Source organism: Tenrec ecaudatus, chromosome 9 (assembly GCF_050624435.1).
Source record: "Tenrec ecaudatus isolate mTenEca1 chromosome 9, mTenEca1.hap1, whole genome shotgun sequence".
NCBI classification, from domain to species: Eukaryota; Metazoa; Chordata; class Mammalia; order Afrosoricida; family Tenrecidae; genus Tenrec; species Tenrec ecaudatus.
Genome location: NC_134538.1, coordinates 117104596 through 117125304, shown reverse-complemented (window position 1 = coordinate 117125304; position 20709 = coordinate 117104596). Strand labels below are relative to the sequence as shown.

The following is a 20709-nucleotide window of genomic DNA, read 5'->3' as shown; positions in this document are numbered from 1 at the left end:
TGAATTATTTGGACTTCAATTTTCAAATATCATAGTTCTGGTTTTGTTATCCACATAAGGTATTTTAATACAACATTAATTCCAAATCCATTTTATTGTTTTGTATTGTATCTGTCGGCTACACTGCCCTCAAAGAAAAACCAAAAAAACGCAAAATAGTATTTATCTAGAGGAAACACCTGGAGCATGGTGGGGCAGGGGTGAAAGTGCTCAGACTCACCAAAAGATTAGCGGAACGCACCAGCTGCTCCCTGAGAGAAAGACGCAGCAGGCCGCTTCCCTATAAATGTACAGCCTTGGGAGCCCTCGATGGCAGCTCTGCTCTGTCCTGTCGTGTCCCCATGAGTCAGAATGTACTGGGTGGCAGTGGGTTTGGTCTTAGGTTGCTACAAGTTGAAGGAAGTGAACTATTACAAAGTAATTTTTCTTTATTGTGTTATGCACGGTATTTACTAATAAACTAGATAGTGATTTTAGCACATGCTAAAGAAAGAAAGAAAGAAATCGCAGTTGAATTGATTCTGACTCGAGGTGACTCTGCAGAGCAGAGCAGAACTCCAGAAGATACCCAAGGTGCTCAGTCTTTACAGTCGCAGACTAGCTCATCTGTTCCTCAGGGAGCTACAGGTAGGTTTCACCTGCTCACCTTTCAGGTGGGTTAAAGGTAGAACATTTACCTACTCCTCCATCACTGCTCCCTACAAGTTAAATACAATATGGTAAATAGCTACAGTTTTAGGAAGAATTTTGGTTACAGACACACATAAATAAGTGCACATATATACACATATACCTGTCCAGTGGATTTGTAAAGCCATAAAGTAGCTGTGATGAACTAGTGAGGGAATTAAAAAATCAGTAGGGAAAAAAGGCAGGTATGAAGGCAGAGAAATAAATTAGAAATGGGTTAAAGACAATTAAATTAATTCTGCTGGAATTAATAAATCTAAAAATATAGAGAAAATATAGACTAATTCCCACCTTAGACTGGGCTATATCAAAAATAGACTTTGAAATATAAATTAGATTTTCTAAGTGGCAGACTCTTTTCTTTCCATATAAACTATGTTCATAGGAAACTCGATCTAGTCCATCATCTGCTTCATTAATGAGTACTAGGTTGCAATGAAGGATACAGATGTAGATATCAAGTCACCTGATTTTCTGGTTAAGCTTCTAAAGTAATTTCATCATCTATCATCATCTACCCATTAAGCCACTTGTGAAAAAAAATTAATGTAGGGAGTCAACAATAAATCACTTCTCCAGTCAGAGATCTATTTTTTCATTTCTCATGAAATTAATCTTTAGTTAACACATAACTAAAAAGGGTTAAGTTAGCACGCAGATATTCCAACAAGTCTCTAATTGATGAAAATTAAGTGTGTACCAAAAATAAAAGATCTGATTAATATATAAGATCTCCCCAGCCATAAACTTTACATAACAAGGGAATGCTCCTTAGTCAAATGACTTATTGGCCTGAGGAGCCAGTTCCCAGGGAGATCTGTTACACCGCACTTATCTAGCAAGGAGCACAATCTTGGAGTATTTGGGTTGAAATCAGACCTCTACTAGGTCAGACTGGTGCACTCTTGCATTGTGGGAGGGTTGATTTCAAATGCTATTCTTTTGCTCATTAAAAACTTAACATTTCTTCAAGGACAGATTTACTATTTAATATTTTTTTCTCCTTCAGCCATTTTCAGGATACCTGAAAATATTTAAGAAATGATCAAATCAATTATGTATGCCTACATATTTCTGTTTTAAATATAGGGATCAGAGCATTTGGCTGACATTCGAATATAGTTGTAAGTTCCCAATTTGGCCACCTATTGTCTGGTGTTAGTTAGCCCGAAGGCAAGGTTTTGATCTCACTATGGAACTTTTTTCTTCATTGTTTAGTGAGAGTTGATTGATTAATCTTACTTTTTTTACTCCTAGAGACCCTGTTGGCAGGGTAGAATTGCCCTGTGTGTTTTCGAGTCTGTAGATCTTTACTGTAGCAGTAAGCCTCGTCTCTCTCCCATGGAGTGACTGCGGTTTCAAACTGCTGACGTTTGTGGCTAGCAGCCCAACTTGTTACCCATGATGCTGCCCATGTGTCAGGTGACCCAACTCATGGCAGAGAGACTCTGCTTACTGAAGTAAAATCAGCTTGCACTCTTTCGTCCAAAAAGAAAAAGTGAACTGGAGTAACAAGTGGACTCATCAAGGTAAAGCCAACATTACTTTTGAGAAGATAACTCCCAGTATAGCCCTGATTGGGTTCACTGAGTACACTCTACTTGATGTGACAAATACGTCATGTCCTCTTGGGAAGAGCACTCGCCATATCACTGGGCTTACATGCTGGACACGCCATACTAGATGTGTATGGCTCTGCACAGGCTAAGGCTCTTTGTACTGAAGAGTCATTATACGTAAAATAGAACTAAATAAAACCATCTGCCTTATGTGGCTCTGGTGAAGATTGCGTGAGATAAACTAGAGACCCCACACAGCAAGGTGTTTGGCACATGATAGACGTTCATGAGCATGTTTATAAATTAGGGGAAAGGATATTATGTCTAATTTGCATTAACATTAAATCATCCAGTGCATTAATAACCAGGGGATACCTTTCAAAATGATCTCAATTCCTGTTAAATTTATTTGTGAGATAAACTGTGAAAAATCTCTTGCTGCAGTTATTTCTCTGGTGGATATTAGGTATCTACGCTTCTTCTCCATAATGAGTAAGACTCCCAACCTAATGAGCCTATGGGTTGCAATGGTGGCTCATCTTTAAATAACATTCGTCTTACAATGAACACTAGTCTCCTTTTACATATAGACATTACTCTCCACAGAATGAGGTTTTCCCCAGTCACAAGGCAATAGATATAATGGGAAAACTGGCCAATATGAGGCTTAGTCTTTAGTTTTAACTTTAGCTGCATTTTGGAATCATTTGGGAAGCGTTCAAAAATACTTGTCTGGACCCCAGGCTGTCCCCAAGGGATTCTGATTTAAGTGGTCGTGTTGTAGTCCGGGCAGTTAGATTATATCAGAGTTCTACAGCAGGTGGATTTAATGTGCAGCCAAGGTTGAGAACCATCAAGATCATGGAACACTGGTAAGGTCAGCGTTGGATTCACCTGGGGCTTTATCCTAGTCTCTCCAGCTGTTTCCTGCTGTATTTCTCAAAGGCAAAGAGAAAGGGCAAGGTAAATATTTTATTTTAAATCACATGCTTTTTTTATAAACACAGGCTCTACCAATTGAGACACAGGAATAAAATAATAATAAGCCACATCTTTATGATAAATAGATTATTGTTATTTTGCTAAATATTGGTAACGAGTTCACAGTCATCTCAGCCAAATACAATTTAGTAAAGCTGACTAAATTGTTGTAAAACTGGAGGATTGTACTGAAGGAATGGAATTATTAATGCATGTTTTTAAAAGAGCTGTTCCATCCTCTTTTCTTCATGCTGTTCTTACCTGTGTTCATGTGGGATCATGGAATTCCAGGGCTGACATTTGATGCCACTCTTAGTGATTGATACGGTTCCCTTGTAGCTGCCTCCCTTACCAATGATGCAGTTTCTAATGTAATCTATTGGGATCGAGCAGAAATAACTATTATAAGTAGGAAACATGTACAGTGTAGTTAATGAGAAAAATGAGACCATATTTTAACCTGTAAGTAATAGCTCATAAATGGTCTCAAATAAAATTGACATTCCTTCTTAAAGTAATATTTTTCAAAGTAATATATTTGAGAATAACCTTCAAAAATATATTATTGAGAAGTTTTCATTTGGTGCAGAGATTACTCTCTATACCTAGCATGACTTACTCTACGAGCAAAACTTAATTTGGCAGGCTGACTTGTGCAAATATATTTCCTTAATTTACCTTAGCAAAATGTTAAACACAAAATTAAGTAATTTAAAGCCTATATTGAATTTAACAAACTAAAATGATTACATAATTAAATCATATATTATTTGAATTTCAGTTAAATTTATTAAGAAATAAGTGAATATATCTTTATCTCATAGAATTGCATGGGTCTCTGTACATGTCCACATGAGGAGGTGAGAAAGACAGAGAAAGGGACAATTACCTTATGTTGATTGTTGTCTTACAAGGCAACCACGCTGTAATGAATTTATCTTATTATGAAGTATTATGATGAAAACAATTACCTTTGTTTTCATACAGGTCAAATTGATGGCCGAATTCTTTTTTCACTCCACTTGACATGCTATTGAAGGGGAACCAGAGACATCGTTTCTTTGCCTTATCAAAAACAAATGCCCTGAAAAAAAATAATCCAAATGAAAAGTAGGAATACTACTAGATATACTTTTTTACAGAATATAGACGTGGTTACCAATGCATCTTGACTGTCAAATACACATAAACACATGACTGGGTTTTAACATGGCCGTTTTGATGACTGCAGAAATAAGAACAAAATTTGGTCGTCTAGGATGGTGCAAACAATCAAACAATTTGTGTGGCATCTAAGCGAAAGGTTGGTGATTTGAGATGACCCACAGGTGCCTCATAAGAAAAGCCTGGTGATTGATTTCTGAAATACTAACAAATTATACACTGAAAACCCTATGGAACACAATCCTCCTCTGACAAACACGGGATCACCGTCCCACCGTTTTCCCTGTTAGATGTAGATTTAAATATCAGCTTCAATGCTGTTTGGAATGATCACATGCTATGCTAAATAGCTTTTAGCAGAATGAGAGCTTCAACAATAAAATCAGTGTAAAACTTGACTACTGAAATTATTTTTGAAGACTAATTTTAGTTAAGAGTGCAGAAGACTAAAAGATTTCATTTATATACAAATATATATAAGTGATTATATTTGAAACATCATAAATAAAATCCCTATTTATACTTATATGAAGTATTTGCTAAAAACAACATTTCCTAATGTGTAATAAACAAATTATCTCCATCAGGAGGTTCTTCTAGAAAAATGGATCTGAAATCAATTAACTTTGTAAATTTTGCATGAAATTACAAATTGTCTTTATTTTATTTTAAATTTCCTTATAACTACCTTTCTTAGTAAGTTATAAAGCAGGGAAGAATATTAAAGGTTACAAACTCTCGCTATGTGGATGTGTTTATTTATGCCAATGTTGCCTTTCTAGGTCTGTTTGCATAGGCATTTAATTACAAATACTAATATCAGAAAATATATTTTTGATATATCATCTTAAAGAAAAGTTGTTTAAATGTTTTACTTCTAAAATTGCCCATTCTTTAGCTAAGTATGATAGATACATTGTTGTTTTGTTGTTGTTCATTAAAACATCTTTCTACAATTTTTCTAAGTCTTTTCTATACCAAAATAAAAGCAATGAGTAAATCCCTTAATGAAGAATAGTGTACCAACCAAACGTGGTGCCTCATAGTGACCACCTCGAACAGAGAAGAATTGCCACACAGTCTTTCCAGGGATATAATCTCGACACAATCAGGGTGACATAATTTTCTACATTGAAGAGACTGGTGGGTTCAAGTTGCCAGTCTTTCCATTAGCAGATGAGATTTTTTGTTTGTTTTAGCAGATGGGTTCTTAATCATTGCACCAACAGGGCTCTGGTAGAATACCAGTCAATACACAACACAGAAAATATTATTACTTGCAATAGGAAATGAAGTTGGAATTATGAATAGTCTTCCTTCTGTTAAGGAATGGCATTAAAAATTTCCTCATCCCCTCATTCATGCTAATTGCATTGCCGCCCTGTACACGTATTTGATTAAGGTCACACACAAATTTTCTAAAATTACAGAATTTCTCTTTCATTCATGTCATATATTTTTGAGAATCTAATTTTCTAGTAATTTAGCTATTTCAAATGCATCGTTTATTTTATTGTATGTGAACATTTAAATGAATTTTGAATAAAAACAAGTTTTACAAAACAAAGTTAAAAAGACATTGGTTATTGTTGAAAATTATTGGTTAGATTCTAATTCACAGTTAATCCATGTAAAAGTAGAACCACCACTTTTAATTACCCATTTTAGTTAGGAACACAAAGGCTTATTAAAAATACATTGTTCACAAAATGGGTATGAATTATTGACTGGGGAACCAATTTACTCTGTAAGCTATCATTCAAATCCCAATAAACAGTTAAAAACAAAATAAAAATACATTGTTAAATTATTTTAAATATTTTACTTATTGCTTTATATTTTTATTTGATGACATTTTATTCTAGATCAAGATCATTTCAAAAGTTTTATATTCCTAAAATATATACTCTGATTTACATGTATATGTTTTGAAATATCTACTTTTGAGTATTTTACAACTAAATTGTTAAGAGCAAATTATAGAAGTATACATATAGTTTTAATCATTTTATTGGGGGCTCATACAACTCTTATCACAATCTATACATACATCATATCAAGCACATTTGTACATTTGCTGCCCTCATCATTCTAGAAATATATTTTTTAACTGTGACAAAATAACTTGTAAGACAGTCAACTAAGAGGAAACTTAAATTTTGATAAAAGAAATGTCAAACTTTGGAAATTCATAACATCTCATCACAAAATATAAATATAATCCAAAATAACCCCACTCCCTGGCATTGAGTTGATGAGAACCCATAGGGCCCTGGAAGACAGAGTAAAACTAGCCTTTGGGTTTCTGAGACATTCAGCTCTTTTTTTAAAAAATAATTTTATTGGGGGCTCATACAATTCTTATCACAACCCAAACATATATCCATTGTATGGAGCACATTTGTACATTTGTTGTCATCATCATTCTCAAAATATTTGCTTTCTGCTTGAGTCCTTGGTATCAGCTCTTCATTTTTCCCCTCCCTCCCTGCTTCCACCTCCCTCATGAACCATTGATAATTTATAAATTATTATTATTTTGTCATGTCTTACACTGTCTGACGCCTCCCTTCACCCACTTTTCTGTTGTCCATCCTCTAGGAAGGAGGTTATATATAGATCCTTGTAATCAGTTCCCTCTTTCTACCTCACCCTCCCTCCACCCTCCCGGTATTGCCACTCTCACCACTGGTCCTGAAGGGATCATTTGTCCTGGATTCCCTGTGTTTCCAGTTCCTACTTGTACCAGTGTACATCCTCAGAATTGGGATAACAATAGTGGGGGAGGGCGAGGGAAGGGGAGGGGAGGGGAGAGGAAGCATTTAGGAATTAGAGGAAATTAGTATGTTTAATCGCTGCTACACTGCACCCTGACTGGCTTGTCTCCTGCCCAATACCCTTCTGTAAGGGGATGTACAGTTCCTACAGATGGGTCTTGGGTTCCCAATTTGCACTCCCCCTCATTCGCAATGATTTGATTTTTTTGTTCTTTGATGCCTGATACCCGATCCCTTTGACACCTCATAATCACACAGGCTGGTGTGCTTCTTCCATGTGGGTTTTGTTACTTCTCAGCTAGATGATTGTTTGTTTATCTTCAAGCCTTTGAGACCCCAGACACTATAACTTTTGATAGCCGGACACCATCAGCTCTTTTTCCACCACTTTTGCTTATGCACCCATTTGTCCTCAGTGATCTTATTGGGAAGGTGAGCACGCAATGGTATGATTTTTGTTCTTTGATGTCTGAGAAGTGCAACTCTGGACCAGAGCAGAAAGCTCGCTTTCTCCTGCAGAGTGAGGAGTGGTTGAGAACTGCTGCCCTTGCAGGCAGCAGTCCAATGAGTCTCCACTTCTCTTTCACGTCAACAAAAAGCATGTGAGCTTCTCTTGTCAATTGTCATGGTTTTCTTTCTTTCTACTATCTTTCGCTTTCTCTCTCTCTTCAAAGGTTCATGAACACAGAAGTATGAAAAAGTGGTCTCTGTCATTACAAAGATATCCATCTGGGAAGTAGGTGGAAGAATTTCCAGTTTGGTGATGCTATTCCTCATTTCTTTTATTCCTTACAGTGGCATATATTATCAGGAAAACATTTCCTTATGCTACTTTAGACTTCCATTTAGTGATTGCAAATAATCCCATTCCATGTGTTCCCTTCTCTTCCAGGTGTGAATTTAAGTTGCTTCATTTTAGCCTCATCTACCTGCCATTTTCCTTTCAAGAATTTATTTCGTCCAGTCTTCGAGTTGTTTGTGGAAAGAGAACAATTCTAAGACCAGCTTCCCATTCGTAGCTGTAAGAGGGAAACTTTCTGTCTTCTCTTAAGTCAATTCACGGACTAGAACTTTTCTGAAAATCTTAATGTTGGGTACTCTGCTAATCTTTTCTTCTTATCAAAGAGGAACTTGAATCTCTCTAAAGTCCTGCAGTTGCTATCTTCTCTAGAAGAAACAGGGTTTGAGAATGTTCTACCCAATATCCCCTTCCATTCGCAGATGTTTTTACACAGTTTTCCTACATCATTCCAAGAATAGATTTGCCATTGTCTTCTAGTGACTCTACTCCATATAACACATTTGTGAAAAAGTATTTTTGATTCGTTAAGAATCTAATTTGCTTAATATACATTCAACTCTAAATAACTTATATGTCTCATGATTCCAAATATTTAAGTATATGACATAGGTGATTAATGATAAATGGGTGAGGAAGATGACACCCTTTCTGGGCAGAAGAAATTTGTCTGTATGTTCCAGATATTGCATGTAGTTTCCTTGACAGGTTTCCATAAATTTGGAGACTAAATATAACTCTGCCAAAACACTGTAGAAAGTATGAAGCCTCACATAGATGGTATATGCAAAGATTTCTTAATCTGGCCACACGTGTGTTCTGGTGCACTATAATTACTTTCACTAAATAAAATAAAAGGAAAGCCCCAAGGCATAAGGACAACTAATTTGAGAATCTAAGAGTAGCACTGTTTTTCTTACGTGTAGACCCAGGAGAGTTTATTATCAGATTCACAATTAAGAACTGAAATAACGTGATTTTCCCATTCCATTTACCTCAACCTCCCAAGTCTGAGATAGGAAAATAGAGAAAATTTAACCTAGTCAATTACCAGAAAGATCTATCCACAAATCTGCAGAGTTGACTTGTTGATTGAGAGTTATTTTTATTTATTATGCTTACTGCTTTTATAATTTTAAATTTTTAAATATGCTTACTGCTTTTATAAGAAAATCGGGGAATGCAACAGGATTATCACAGAAATATACTTGCAAACCAGCCCCTCACTCTTTTTTGTGATAAATGTATCCCTTTCAATGAATAGAATTTGTCCTAAGCCTTTGGCGATGTCTTCTGATCCTGTTCTTTCCCCTCAAACCTATTTCACTCATTTCTTAGAGAGACAAGGCCAGATAACACCAGAGCATCTGAACATGGCATTACCGAAACCTCTGCTCACATTTGCACCCCAATGTATTAAAGTAGAATTAATGTGCAGAATGTCGTGTGCCGTCCTGTAAAACAAACAGAAAGTCCGCGAGGGAAGTTCAGGGACAAGGAGGAAACTCATTTTCCTCAGGCAGCGTGGGGTCTACTCAACTGAAATCTACACGGCCCCTACCTCCGTATTCTTTTCTCTGTCTTCGCTGACAGAATGAGAAGGGGTCTCCATAAGGTCACACAGGATGGTCAAAAGAGAAGAACACGGTAAGAACCAACTTGAGTCGCCTTAGGCCTTCTGGCTTGTCCCATCGCTATTCAACTCAGATTTCCTCGTTGCTCCTTCCTAGCTTCTTCCGGACCCATTCTGCCGCTGACATCAGTTCTAGTTTTCATCAAACTCCTCCGACAGCGGGAGACTCAAACATACCGAAGATGGCGGAGTAGGAGCAACATCGGTTGGAGCCAACTTGATGGCAACTAACACCCACGGACGACAACAGCACACGCTGTAACAGAGCTGGAGTGTTGCCCAGCTCAGAATCTAAAATATCTCCCACTTCTCTTGAAGGAAAAAGGAAAGTCCGCTCTGAAGAGAATACTTTAAATCAACAGGAAGATAAAAGCCTCTCCAATCGAATTTTAGTCCCTAGGTTCAATTGCTCGTAAAACGATAAGATACAAGCTCAATAAGCAAAGGAAGTGTGATTCTAGAAGGTATGATTTATATATTCCCTCTACCCAAGCTTTATTTCCATCAACTAAGAGGTAAAGGATGTGTTATAATAAATTCATACTAGACTCAACCTTATAATTTTAAGACATATTATACTGAATACAACAAAACATGATTTAAATGATGTCATGCTGTTTGGCAAACCACCCTAGGGGGATAAAAAACGAAGTAACTTACTTGCAAGTAAATGGCAGTCCTTTATTCCTAGTACATCTGTTGGCACACTGGTCTGCAGTGTTCACTTTTTTGGTTTTTATCCGCAGTAATGAGTCTTCTTTAACTAGGGTAGTTTTTGCTGACTTTTTGAATTCATGAAGTGTATTTCTTCTTTTCTTCTGTCCTTCTGTTTTAAAAAATGGGGAAAACACTTTTAAGGCTCATATTTTAAAAATGCCCTTGAGGATTACTTACAAGATAATGTCTCATCTGACAACATAGGAGACTGTGGCAAGGAGGGGGGCAAGGCAGGAGAACCATACTCTCAGAGAGTTGAGAGCAAGAAAGGAATATTGTTACCACGGGAAAACAAATAATCTGTCATGTCTAGTCACTAATCTACATTCCTTCAAATGAAATGTACTTTAAAAAAATAGAACAGAGTTCACTCTAAAGAAATAAATAACATGATATTCTCCAAACAACATAAAAAGCAAGTATCGGTGCCAGAATCATACAGTATCATGCTTACAATTATATTTTCCATCTTCTACAACTGGTCTTTTTATAAGTTGCACTATTATAAACCAATCCAAAGACAGACAAGAAGCTCTCACTTAATCCTTTGGACAAAGTCTTCAGCTTTCTGCTTTAAAATACTTCATACTATTCATATGTTATTCTCTCTTTCCTCATTTATTATATAAATGTTTTCTCTGCATTTGGGCACTCTTTCGGAGTATCATTGGATTGCTTGTCTTGAGACCAAGCCAAGCACTGTAAATCAAATGTATGTAAAACTTCATCCTTTAATGTAGCAATATTATTTTTTGTTACAAAAGTATTCTTAAAAGCCCCTAGATAGCAAGGCACCTCCTACTAAAACAGCTAAAATACAGAACTAAAACATCCTAAAAGACTTAAGCTTATATTCCTATTTAGATTAACAAGAATTTGTTTCTTTTTTCTCCATTGGCCCAAAGTAACGCAATTTCTACTGATGACCATCCTCCCCACCATTGGAATCAACACATTTAATACATTGCAGTTGTTGTGTCCTAAGGATGGTTATGAATCTCTCTCCTTTGTCAATTTTTCTGAATGCCCTTATAAAGAAGTCAAAATTATAGTATTTTATTTACTTTAAAGATTAACAACAACAACAAAGGGAAGATAGTGGAAAATACATTGACCATATAGAAGAGTTCAGATTTGGAATCCTTTGTTTAATTTCAGAAGATCACACTGAACCACTCCTGATGCCATGTTTCTTTAAGAGTTTATGTGGAAATATGACTTGTAAATACTGAAGATTTGATTTGGAAATGCAAATAAGGGGGAAAAAACTTGGATGGTCCAGAAGGAAAAATGTTTCGGACCTTCATGTGTGGTGAGATGTGTCAGGAAGACAGAGAACAAGTTTTGAGTGAAAATTTTGAAATATGGCTAACACAAGGAAGTTCCATGAGTGACATCATCCTCTGTTTGCCAGAAACCACTGCCTGCAGTGGGATTGCTAAGCATGCAGGTACTTCTCATTAATGTCCACTCCAACCTGAAGTCAACAGTCAACTCGAATTCTTATAATGACACTTACATCTTTAACTTCCTTTTTGTGCCCAACCAGATGAAATTCTCGTTTACCACCAAGACAGTTGAAAAGGAGATTTTAAAGTAGAAATTCAACCAAATAATCTATCAGTAGGTTATGTATAGAGCCTGAACCATATGCTTTGCATAAATTCTGCCATTCTTATTGAATTGCCAAATGATCTTATTTAATTACCTGAGATGCTAATACTCAATTAATCAACCTAAAATATAGGCTATACTAGCCTTGAATTTAAAGAGCTCTTAAACTATAATTATTAAGTAAAAATGGGGTCGGGGGCAGTATCCTACAATTTTTATTGTAAAAAGCAGAAGAATCATTATCTTATGCAAAGAATGTGCATGTTTTTTCAAATATTATTTTCTGACATGTAACTATGTGAATTGAAGACAAGTTTCTCCATTAAGAAATTTTCTTTCCTTTGACCTCATTCTTATATGTTATAGATGGAAAGCATTTCCAAATATAATAGCATTTGATTTCCCATATAACTTTTAATATTTCTAAGAAAAAAATAGTAATTAGTAGGTGCTAAAAGTCTATTTTAAAAACCTGCCCTTTAAAATGGGACACTGTCAAATATATACTCCTAATATATATTTTAATATATACTCCTAATATAAATTTTGTCAACTAAAAGCATAAAATTAAAATTGGCTTGAGGGAACTAAGTTTACAATATGAATCTTATTAATTACTGAATAAAACCCAATGTTTGGGTTTCTTTGCCAACAGGAAGGCAAGCAACAAAGACGGAAGTAGAGACAAATGGTCCTGGAGGGTTGCTGGGTGTCATGTGTTCTACAGTTCTATAGTCTACCTACTAACAGGGGGTGATGTGTGGTTGTACCTCATAACAATAGTCCACCCTGATTTGTTGATAAGCTTTTCCAACACTACCTTTCATCTGCAGATCAAAAAACATTCTAGAAAACAAATCAATTTTTGATTTGCATTTTTTTAGATAATAAATGCCAAGGAAGTGCTTGACTGGGGCTACGGAGCTAATTGGGGCAATCAAAACGAGATACTAGCAACCCCTTCCCACTACTTATTTCTCATGACTTCGAGACTTTCCCTTATAAATTCAGTCATATCTCCTAGGATAGTCACTAATTACTCAAAAATACGAAGTTGTAACTTGTTGTACATCAGGTGATTCATGCATTTATAAAATCAATGCCTTCTTCAATAAGAGAACAATTCAAAACAGAAGTCTTTCGAAAACAGCATCTGAAAATAAAATCCCTTCCCTGAAAGTATAGTTTCAAGCATTCTCTTCCATATGTATTAGCAACTGATGCTTGTTTTACTGAAAACAGTTAAAAGCCAAGCTTAATTTGGAAAGAAACTCAAAGATGTCTTTGGATCATATTTTTCCCCTCCTATTCCTTGCATGTGACCGCTAGTTGAAGTTTATAAACAAGATTCTGAAATGAAATCAAAGGGTGAGAGTTCACTGCCATTTTGTCATGCTTTCCATGACAGCTCCCCTTTCCTTGCTCCCAGGAAAAGAAACCATTCTGGAAGCTATATTGCCTAAGAACACCAAGTCTCTAGTTTAGAACTGAAATCATTAGGATCTTGGTGAAACTCTGCAAGCAGAAAGTAGGGTCAAATGTATCAAGGTGCTTGAAGAAAGACACATTTCTCCCTCTGGTCCCTGCGCTTCACAATCATTTCTCTCAGTACCTCATATATTTTCTTCTCTGGGTGGACTAACCGTTGACTTCAAAGGAAAATCAGTGTAAGGAGAGAATTTGCAGGGTGTGGAACGAAGCAGAAATTTGACCCCACACGTTCTGAGAGCTCTACCCCCGTGATTAGTGAAAGCCAGCTTAAGGTGGCAAGATGTTAAGATGAAAGTATACAAATAATTAATGGAAGGGAATGGTGGTAACTGTGAATTTTATGCTGGCTACCCAAATAAAAGAATCCTGAAAAGAAGTTTCCATCTTATGAGCATCAAAGACCTTGGGTTTCACAAAATACCATCATCTCCATCTTTCAAAGGAGGAAACAGTATCACAAATAAAGATGTCCAAAGAAAAGAATTAAAAGGTCATCAGATTTCAACAACATGTTTGTGCTTGACCAGCAGCATAATAATCACTTCCCAGAAAATTGATAACATGAAGTGATGCTCATTATAAGATTTCATTGGGCTAAAGCTTCCTCTTGGTCTCCACCCTGCTGCACATGTCTGCCTACCATAGCAATACAACTTAATTCACCAAGCTAAAGTACAACTTCAATAATGGAGCTTGTGGACGTGAATGGTTTCCATCGTAGCTCAGAATAGCCAGTATTGAGACGATGTGGTTTAGAACCATATCCAAACCGTGCAACTCAATCCTAGTTTCCAATCCGAGATCATACCTTTCCCAGTCACACGCCAGTACCCTAGCCTCACTTGATAATTCTCAGAGCGTACGCTTCATTTTCACACCTGCGTGCCTTTGGTGTGTGTGTTCTTCTAATTTCGGTTTCCACCATGTTACCTGACCATCATTTCATGCTCATTTCAGGTGTCTGATAGTCCCCAGTCCTGGTTTTATCTATTAAGTGAGAAATGAACTCATAATATTGTTATTTCTAATGCTGGACTTTTCTCATATTACTTAGAAAAGTAAACTATCAAAAAAAAGTAATTTCCACTTGAATTTCTTTCTGTATGGACAAAAGAGGGCAGGGTGAGGGAGTGTCGGGGTGGAGGAAATGATCTATTTCATTAAAATGGATTGATAGATCTGGGTAGACTCTCAGCTCTATCCATTAGTTGCTAAGATAACAAAATCGTGGAATTAAATTCTTTATATCTTAGTTTCCTCAGGTAAAATAATTGCCTAATGCCAATCTTATTAGAATTAAATAAGCTTTACTTTTAGAACTTGTCCAGAGCAGTTGCTCAATAAACAATGATTCCTTTCTCATTTGTTTATCTATATATCCCACACAGACCTTGAATATTAGGTATCCAATTAGTGTTTTATTGTTATTATAGGGAATCCGATCTTTGTTTCCAGTGTACATGAGTATGGAAAAAAAACATCCTATTTAGGTCAACCCCTACAAGGATGGTTTGGTTCTGTTATTTTGAATATTTCTTAAGAAACCCCAAAGCAAGGTTTATTCATAACTGGTTGGCATGTTAACCAGGTCTTTTCTAAAATTGTCCTATTTTTCCACATGTAGAGATGTAAAACCTAGAGGAAACCAAAGTATTTAACTAAAGCAAGTAGCAACAACAACAGAAATAAACCCTCCAAAGTGCTCGATTTAAGAGACCACAGAAAAGAACAAGTCTCCTTTGCATGTTCTAAGAGGGCTAATCATGTTTCCCATTTCGGAGAAGTTTATTTTTAAAAATAAATAAATACATTTGTCACCCAAACAAAGGAAAGCCATCTTTTGATGATACATGTTAGCACTGTCCGCTGCAGAAACTGTTCACAGCAGATCTGTAATTCCCAAGTGGCCTCCCTTGCTTGCCAGCGCACTCTTGAGCTGCATTCTCCCTCTCCTCAGGAAACGCAGTCATTTCAACATTGGCCAAAGTGAAATATAATTATGAATGTATATCTCCTGCCAAAACCCGGTACTGCATGCCAAAAACAAACAGACAGTGTCTAGGGTTGATCTACTGTTTGGGTTTTCCACACAGCGTTCTCCCTTTCACTAGCATAGATGCCTTCAGGTAACTGTATTCTCCTCTCCTTCAGAGCATCCGCATTTTTAACTTTAGCAATGAAGCCCTCCAATCATTAGGCAGGATCTCATATCCCCCAAAGCAGCAATATCTTGTCAGAATCCATTTTAAAGTGACACATCACAAGCATGTTAACCTGCTTGCTAGCTATAAAAAAAAGATGGTTTGAACTAATTTCTTGTTCACCTCCCTCAGATATCTCGCTTAGAGACTTTCATCAAATTGACCCTTCCCCAACAGTGTCACCTCCCAGAATGGGCCCTTTCACAAAATAGAAGAAAGCCAGGTGGGTTGAATGCCTTCTTGCTGTGTAGTTCGGGTTTCAAGTTTTCAACCCTTGGAATACATCAGAAGCTAGAACAAGGGGCCAATGAATTTCTTATTTAATGTGTCCCCAAAGATATAGCCGGTTTTCTGTTTTGTGTAGATGGTTGAAAGCCCAGGTCTGCCATCTGTGTATCAGCTCCGTCCTTTGCTTTCTCTGCGCACACCCTGGTGCTCTCTGCCGTCCCCCGCGGGCATCCCAGCTACTCCAAGGATAATACAGCCAAGTGCAGATGTTTCCTTGCCCTGATAACAGCCGCCACTCCCAAAGCAACAAACGAAATCTGGGAACTACCAGGCAAGATGCACGCCTAAGAGACTCCTCCCCAACCTGATCCTCTGGGGAGAAAGCGAAAGCCTGAGAGGGGCAGTTCCGCAGCTTTAAGCCAGGACGCCCCATTTAGGCTTTCCTGGCGGTGCAGTTTCGGGCCAGGCATCCGTACCCCGACAAAACTGCGATCTTAGGAGAAAGGCTTTCTCTTTCATTTTTGCAACAGCATCTCCCCAGAGTTTAATCTGCTCTCTCCAACAACATCAGCGCAACAAAAAGCTGTAACAAGTCGGCAGGCATGTGGTCCTGAAGGTTGGACTGGGCATGTCAGGGGGTGGAGGGGTGCATTCCCGTGGAAAATTGTCTTCTGTAAAAGGATGGCGCCCCGCTGGGCTGACCATCACACTCCCCCATCCTGAGCAGACCTCGTCAGCTTTAAACTTGTTCCAACCAGCAAAGTTCCCGCAAGTATACACACTTCCTTTGGGTCCCAAAGTCCACCACGACTAGGCTAAGGGAAAGTTCGGCGGGGGTGGGGGGTGGGGAGCTGGGGAGGTGGGAGAAGGAGGCTGCGGGGACGCTAATTGTCATTTAAAATGCTATTCTAGGAAAGAGGTGTCAAGGAAAGCACCGGGAAAGGTTTAACACAGCCGGCCTCCTGCTGAGTTGAGAAAGGATGCTGGGACCAGGGGAGGCAGTGTGGGCAGGCAGGGGTCGCAGTAGCCCCCGAGATTTAAGATGAGAACCCAAAGGGAACACTGACCTGCCAAGGGGATGGCGATGGGCAGCAGCAGGAGGTGGAAGAGGACATGCTGCAGCAGCAGGACCGGCAGAAGTTTGGTCACCCACATGGTGTTGCTGGTAGAGCTGGCGGATCCCACTGGACGCGATGCCTGAGAGAATCCTGTGCGGAGTCGGTGCCTACGAGAGCCAGTCAGCCCTGAGCGGCTTTTTATTGCGATGAGCTAAGTTTGTTGTGTGATTAACTGGAACGATCTGGGTCTGAACTCCCTCTTACGGTAAGAAACTGTTTAACAAGGCCCTTCACTCTTTTCCACCCTCCTCCTCTCCCCACCGCCCCTGCCCCCCACCCCAAACACCACCAAACAGATCCCAGCCCTGCTCCACCACCGCCACCCCCCAACCGCCTTCCCCGCTTAGGAAAGGGACTTACAAAGAAAAGGTCACCTGGCCGGGGGCCAGTTTCAATTTGGAAGCAAGGGCTCCCGATCCCAGTGACTCCTACCCGAATTGAGAAGGCAGCAGGAGCCAGGCTCAGCCCAGTGGCTAAATCAAGGCACAGGCGGACGACCGGCTCGTTACATTTAAACTGGAAATATATGTGTTTACATATCTAGTTGGGAAAAGAGGAAGGGGAAGCAGAAGACAGCAAAGAGCTGCCTTTCAGCTAAATGAGCCCTAGCTCCTGATCCTCGAGTTTCTTGCCTGGAGTTCTCCAGGGATTCAAAATGCAGGCGCTGGCTCCCTGGAGACCAACGGGGTGAGCCAGGGAAGCTGCTGGAAGGCAGGTCCGGCCCAGGTAGAAGAGGCCAGGTAAGAAAAGGCAGTGTATGGGGCAAACATCAATGAAAAGGCAACTCAAAAGCACCCACCTTGCCAGTCAGGTGGGAAATTGTCCTTGCCCCATGGGTTAAGGGCAGGCAGGTTCTTAAAAAAATTTTTTTCAGAAGCTAGACTGTGCTCCAACATCACCACAGATTTGCCAAGAGTGCAGTTCAAAAGAAAGCCTGGTTTAGAGTCCGCCATAAAATCTGATGACGCGCTCCACTGACCTGGCTAGGCATCTGACCTTTCCCATTCCCTCCTGACTCTGACAGGTAAACAGAGCACGTGCTCAATGTCTGCTCACACACGTCTGTGGGCCTGCATCTCCTAAGACGACCTCTTTCTCCTTGCAGATCCCACCGGCACCCAAAACCTCCGTGGAGGCAAGACAAGCTGCCCCAGCGGAGAGCCTCTTCCAGACCTCTCATTGAAGTCACGGGATCTGTCTTTGTACGTTGCGGGGGATGCGCTGGTGAAGCAAGGGCATGCTTTGCTTTTAACCGGACAGGGAGGGGGTTATTCGCCCAGGTACGTGGGCATGGGCGCAGGTGGGGACCAGCTTCTCTGTCTACAGAGGTCGGATGGGAAGGTGGGCAGAACGCAGGAGCGACTTCGGCACAGTGGAGAGCAGTGCACAGTGCCTGTCCTTAGGTAGGTGCTGTCCAGTCGATGCCCACTCATAGCGACCCTGGGTAACAGCGCAACCATGCCCACGGGAAGAAGTGTTTGAGCCCATTGATGCAGGGCAGCAGTGGGACGGAATTAAAAGTATGTTTAAAAAAAAAACCCACACATAAAATCCCTTCTCCTCCTCCAGCCCCATTTCCAGAAAGGGAGGGGGGGGTCTCTGCTTGTGGGACCCTAGGCTTGTGGAATAGCTAGAGAGACACCAGATTAAAAGAACTACTTCTGACAGAAGCATGTTATTTCTTGTAATATTAATCCTTCTCTCTCTCTTTTTCATGTTTACCATATAAAAACCAAACAAAACAAAATCACAACGGAAGACCATTTGCCAGCTGAGCTCTGGTATCCTGTGTCCACTTTATTTTTTGGTTTCCCTGACACTTTTGGGGGGAAAAAAATCTCAATTTTGATCTTTTTCCTGTCCATGATACTGTATTCTCCCCGTGCATCTCTCATGCTTCATAGGGTATTAAAATTACTTTTTTTAAAAGAGCTGGGTGTTTTCTTTGTAATAAATACAGATGTAATAAATTTCTTTGTAAATAAATTTCTACAGGAAAAAAAGATGAAGGAGACTGATCTTTCTATTACTGTCTTCTGTCTCCCTCATGGGGAAGCAAGGTTATAAGAATATTTGTATTTATTATAGTCTTAGAGTTAAATCAGGTCAGGATAAGTGATTCTGATCAAAAAATTGGTTAACTTCATGGGTCAGTTATTTTTTTCAGTTTTCTATTATCACATTTAAGAGGACAGACATTTAAATTTATTTAATTGTTATATACTTATATTTCTCTTCTGAAAAGAGTCACTAGGTGTTTTATCTGTGTTAAAATAACTAAAATTTACTAAACGTGTAGTATATACTGACTCATGACTAACTCCTCAAAAGTGTCTTCTTTAATTCTTAGATTAAACATATAAGGGGAAAATTCGTATACTTCCCATTTTGTAATCATGGAAACTTAGGTAAATTATTATATACTTAAGTAACTTGCCCCCGAGGAGACAAATGAGCCTGTGTGTTACCATAAATATTTACAATCTTGGAAACCCTATTTAGAATTTACGTCAGAATTATTCAACAGCAGTAGGTTTGGGGTATCTCTACCAAAATTGGCCTATAGCTAAATGTATGGGAAATGCCCTGTGATTATGTGTAAAATAATCCAATAAATAAATGTAGTAAACTCTCCCAAAATGGTAATAGGATAGACAAATGGATCTGTCTATCGTATACACACACATAATCTATTATGATCTTGTCCTGGTAACACATTCTCTTGTTCTTTTAAAATTAGTCACAATGCTTTTTCCTCCATTCCGACAATGTAGTGAGTCATTTAATATGGCTTTCCTAGCAATAGCCTTTGTTTCTCCCACAAAAGTAACGTTCTCCTGATGGGTCTGCATAAGAGGCATACTTGAAGACTGCTAAGACTCACTGGTGAATGCTTGTTACCACAATTCACTGATTGCCTTTCTGCTGGGTTTAAAATGAACTCTTTCAGAAGCAGGTGGTGGGGAGTGTGCAGATTTCACTGCCAGCAAAAAAGAACCAGATGTAAAGCACATCTTTTGGACCCTAAGATCCCGTGCATTAAACCTCCTGATCCAGGAGACTGCCTTGACACCGAGGAGTCGTTGGGAGCAGCAGCAGAAGGATCAGCAGCCCATGCCTGAGGCTTAATCACTATAACCAAAGAAGGCAGCAGATGCATCTTTCTATTTTTCCTTTTGGGAAAAATGTTAAAGTTATAAACATATTTGTTACTATGATAGGTTCGGAGTTAATTCAATTCAAGATAAAGGATTCAGACAAGAGCGATTCAGAATCTGAAATTAGTCAAAGGGACAACTTCTGTCAATACCACCTGAACTTATTGGCATCTCACTCGTTGAGTCTATTCCAATTCATAGGAAGCCTGCAGGCAAAGCCCCTTGTGGGTTTCCAGAGGGTAAATCTGTATATGAGTCAAACGCTTCATCTCTCCCATGGAGCCATTGGTGGCTTCTAACTGCTGACCTGGCAGACAGCAGCCCGATGCCCCATCTGTGGAGTGGCAGAGCAGCGGCAGCCACAGTCAAGCATGGATTTCCAGCCCACAAAGCAAGGAAAGCTGAGTGCTTTGGGGCCAAAGCAGTCTTGTGGAGTGGGGTGCCTCTGGGCACTTGGTTGAGAGACCTGGGCTGGCTGAGCCACAGAGAGAGAGCCAGTGCCTTCAGGCGGAGGCTTCTGGCAGAGTGATATACCCTTTGAGTGGTTATCACGAGCCCTGAAAGAACTTTGCAACTTGT

At 39.0% G+C, this 20709-nt stretch overlaps 1 protein-coding gene across 1 annotated transcript in view; it reads right to left on the bottom strand.

The window, feature by feature from the left end:
• HGF (hepatocyte growth factor) overlaps window positions 1-17062 on the bottom strand; it is a 72997-nt gene extending 55935 nt beyond the window's left edge. Inside the window, exons 1-4 of the mRNA XM_075557647.1 lie at window positions 16922-17062; window positions 10264-10429; window positions 4202-4314; window positions 3492-3606 (exon numbers count right to left, since the gene is read on the bottom strand). Coding sequence (XP_075413762.1) covers window positions 3492-3606; window positions 4202-4314; window positions 10264-10429; window positions 16922-17009 — 482 coding nt within the window. The 5' untranslated portion in view covers window positions 17010-17062. The remainder of the gene's footprint in view (window positions 1-3491; window positions 3607-4201; window positions 4315-10263; window positions 10430-16921) is intronic.
• Window positions 17063-20709: the final 3647 nt, after the last annotated feature.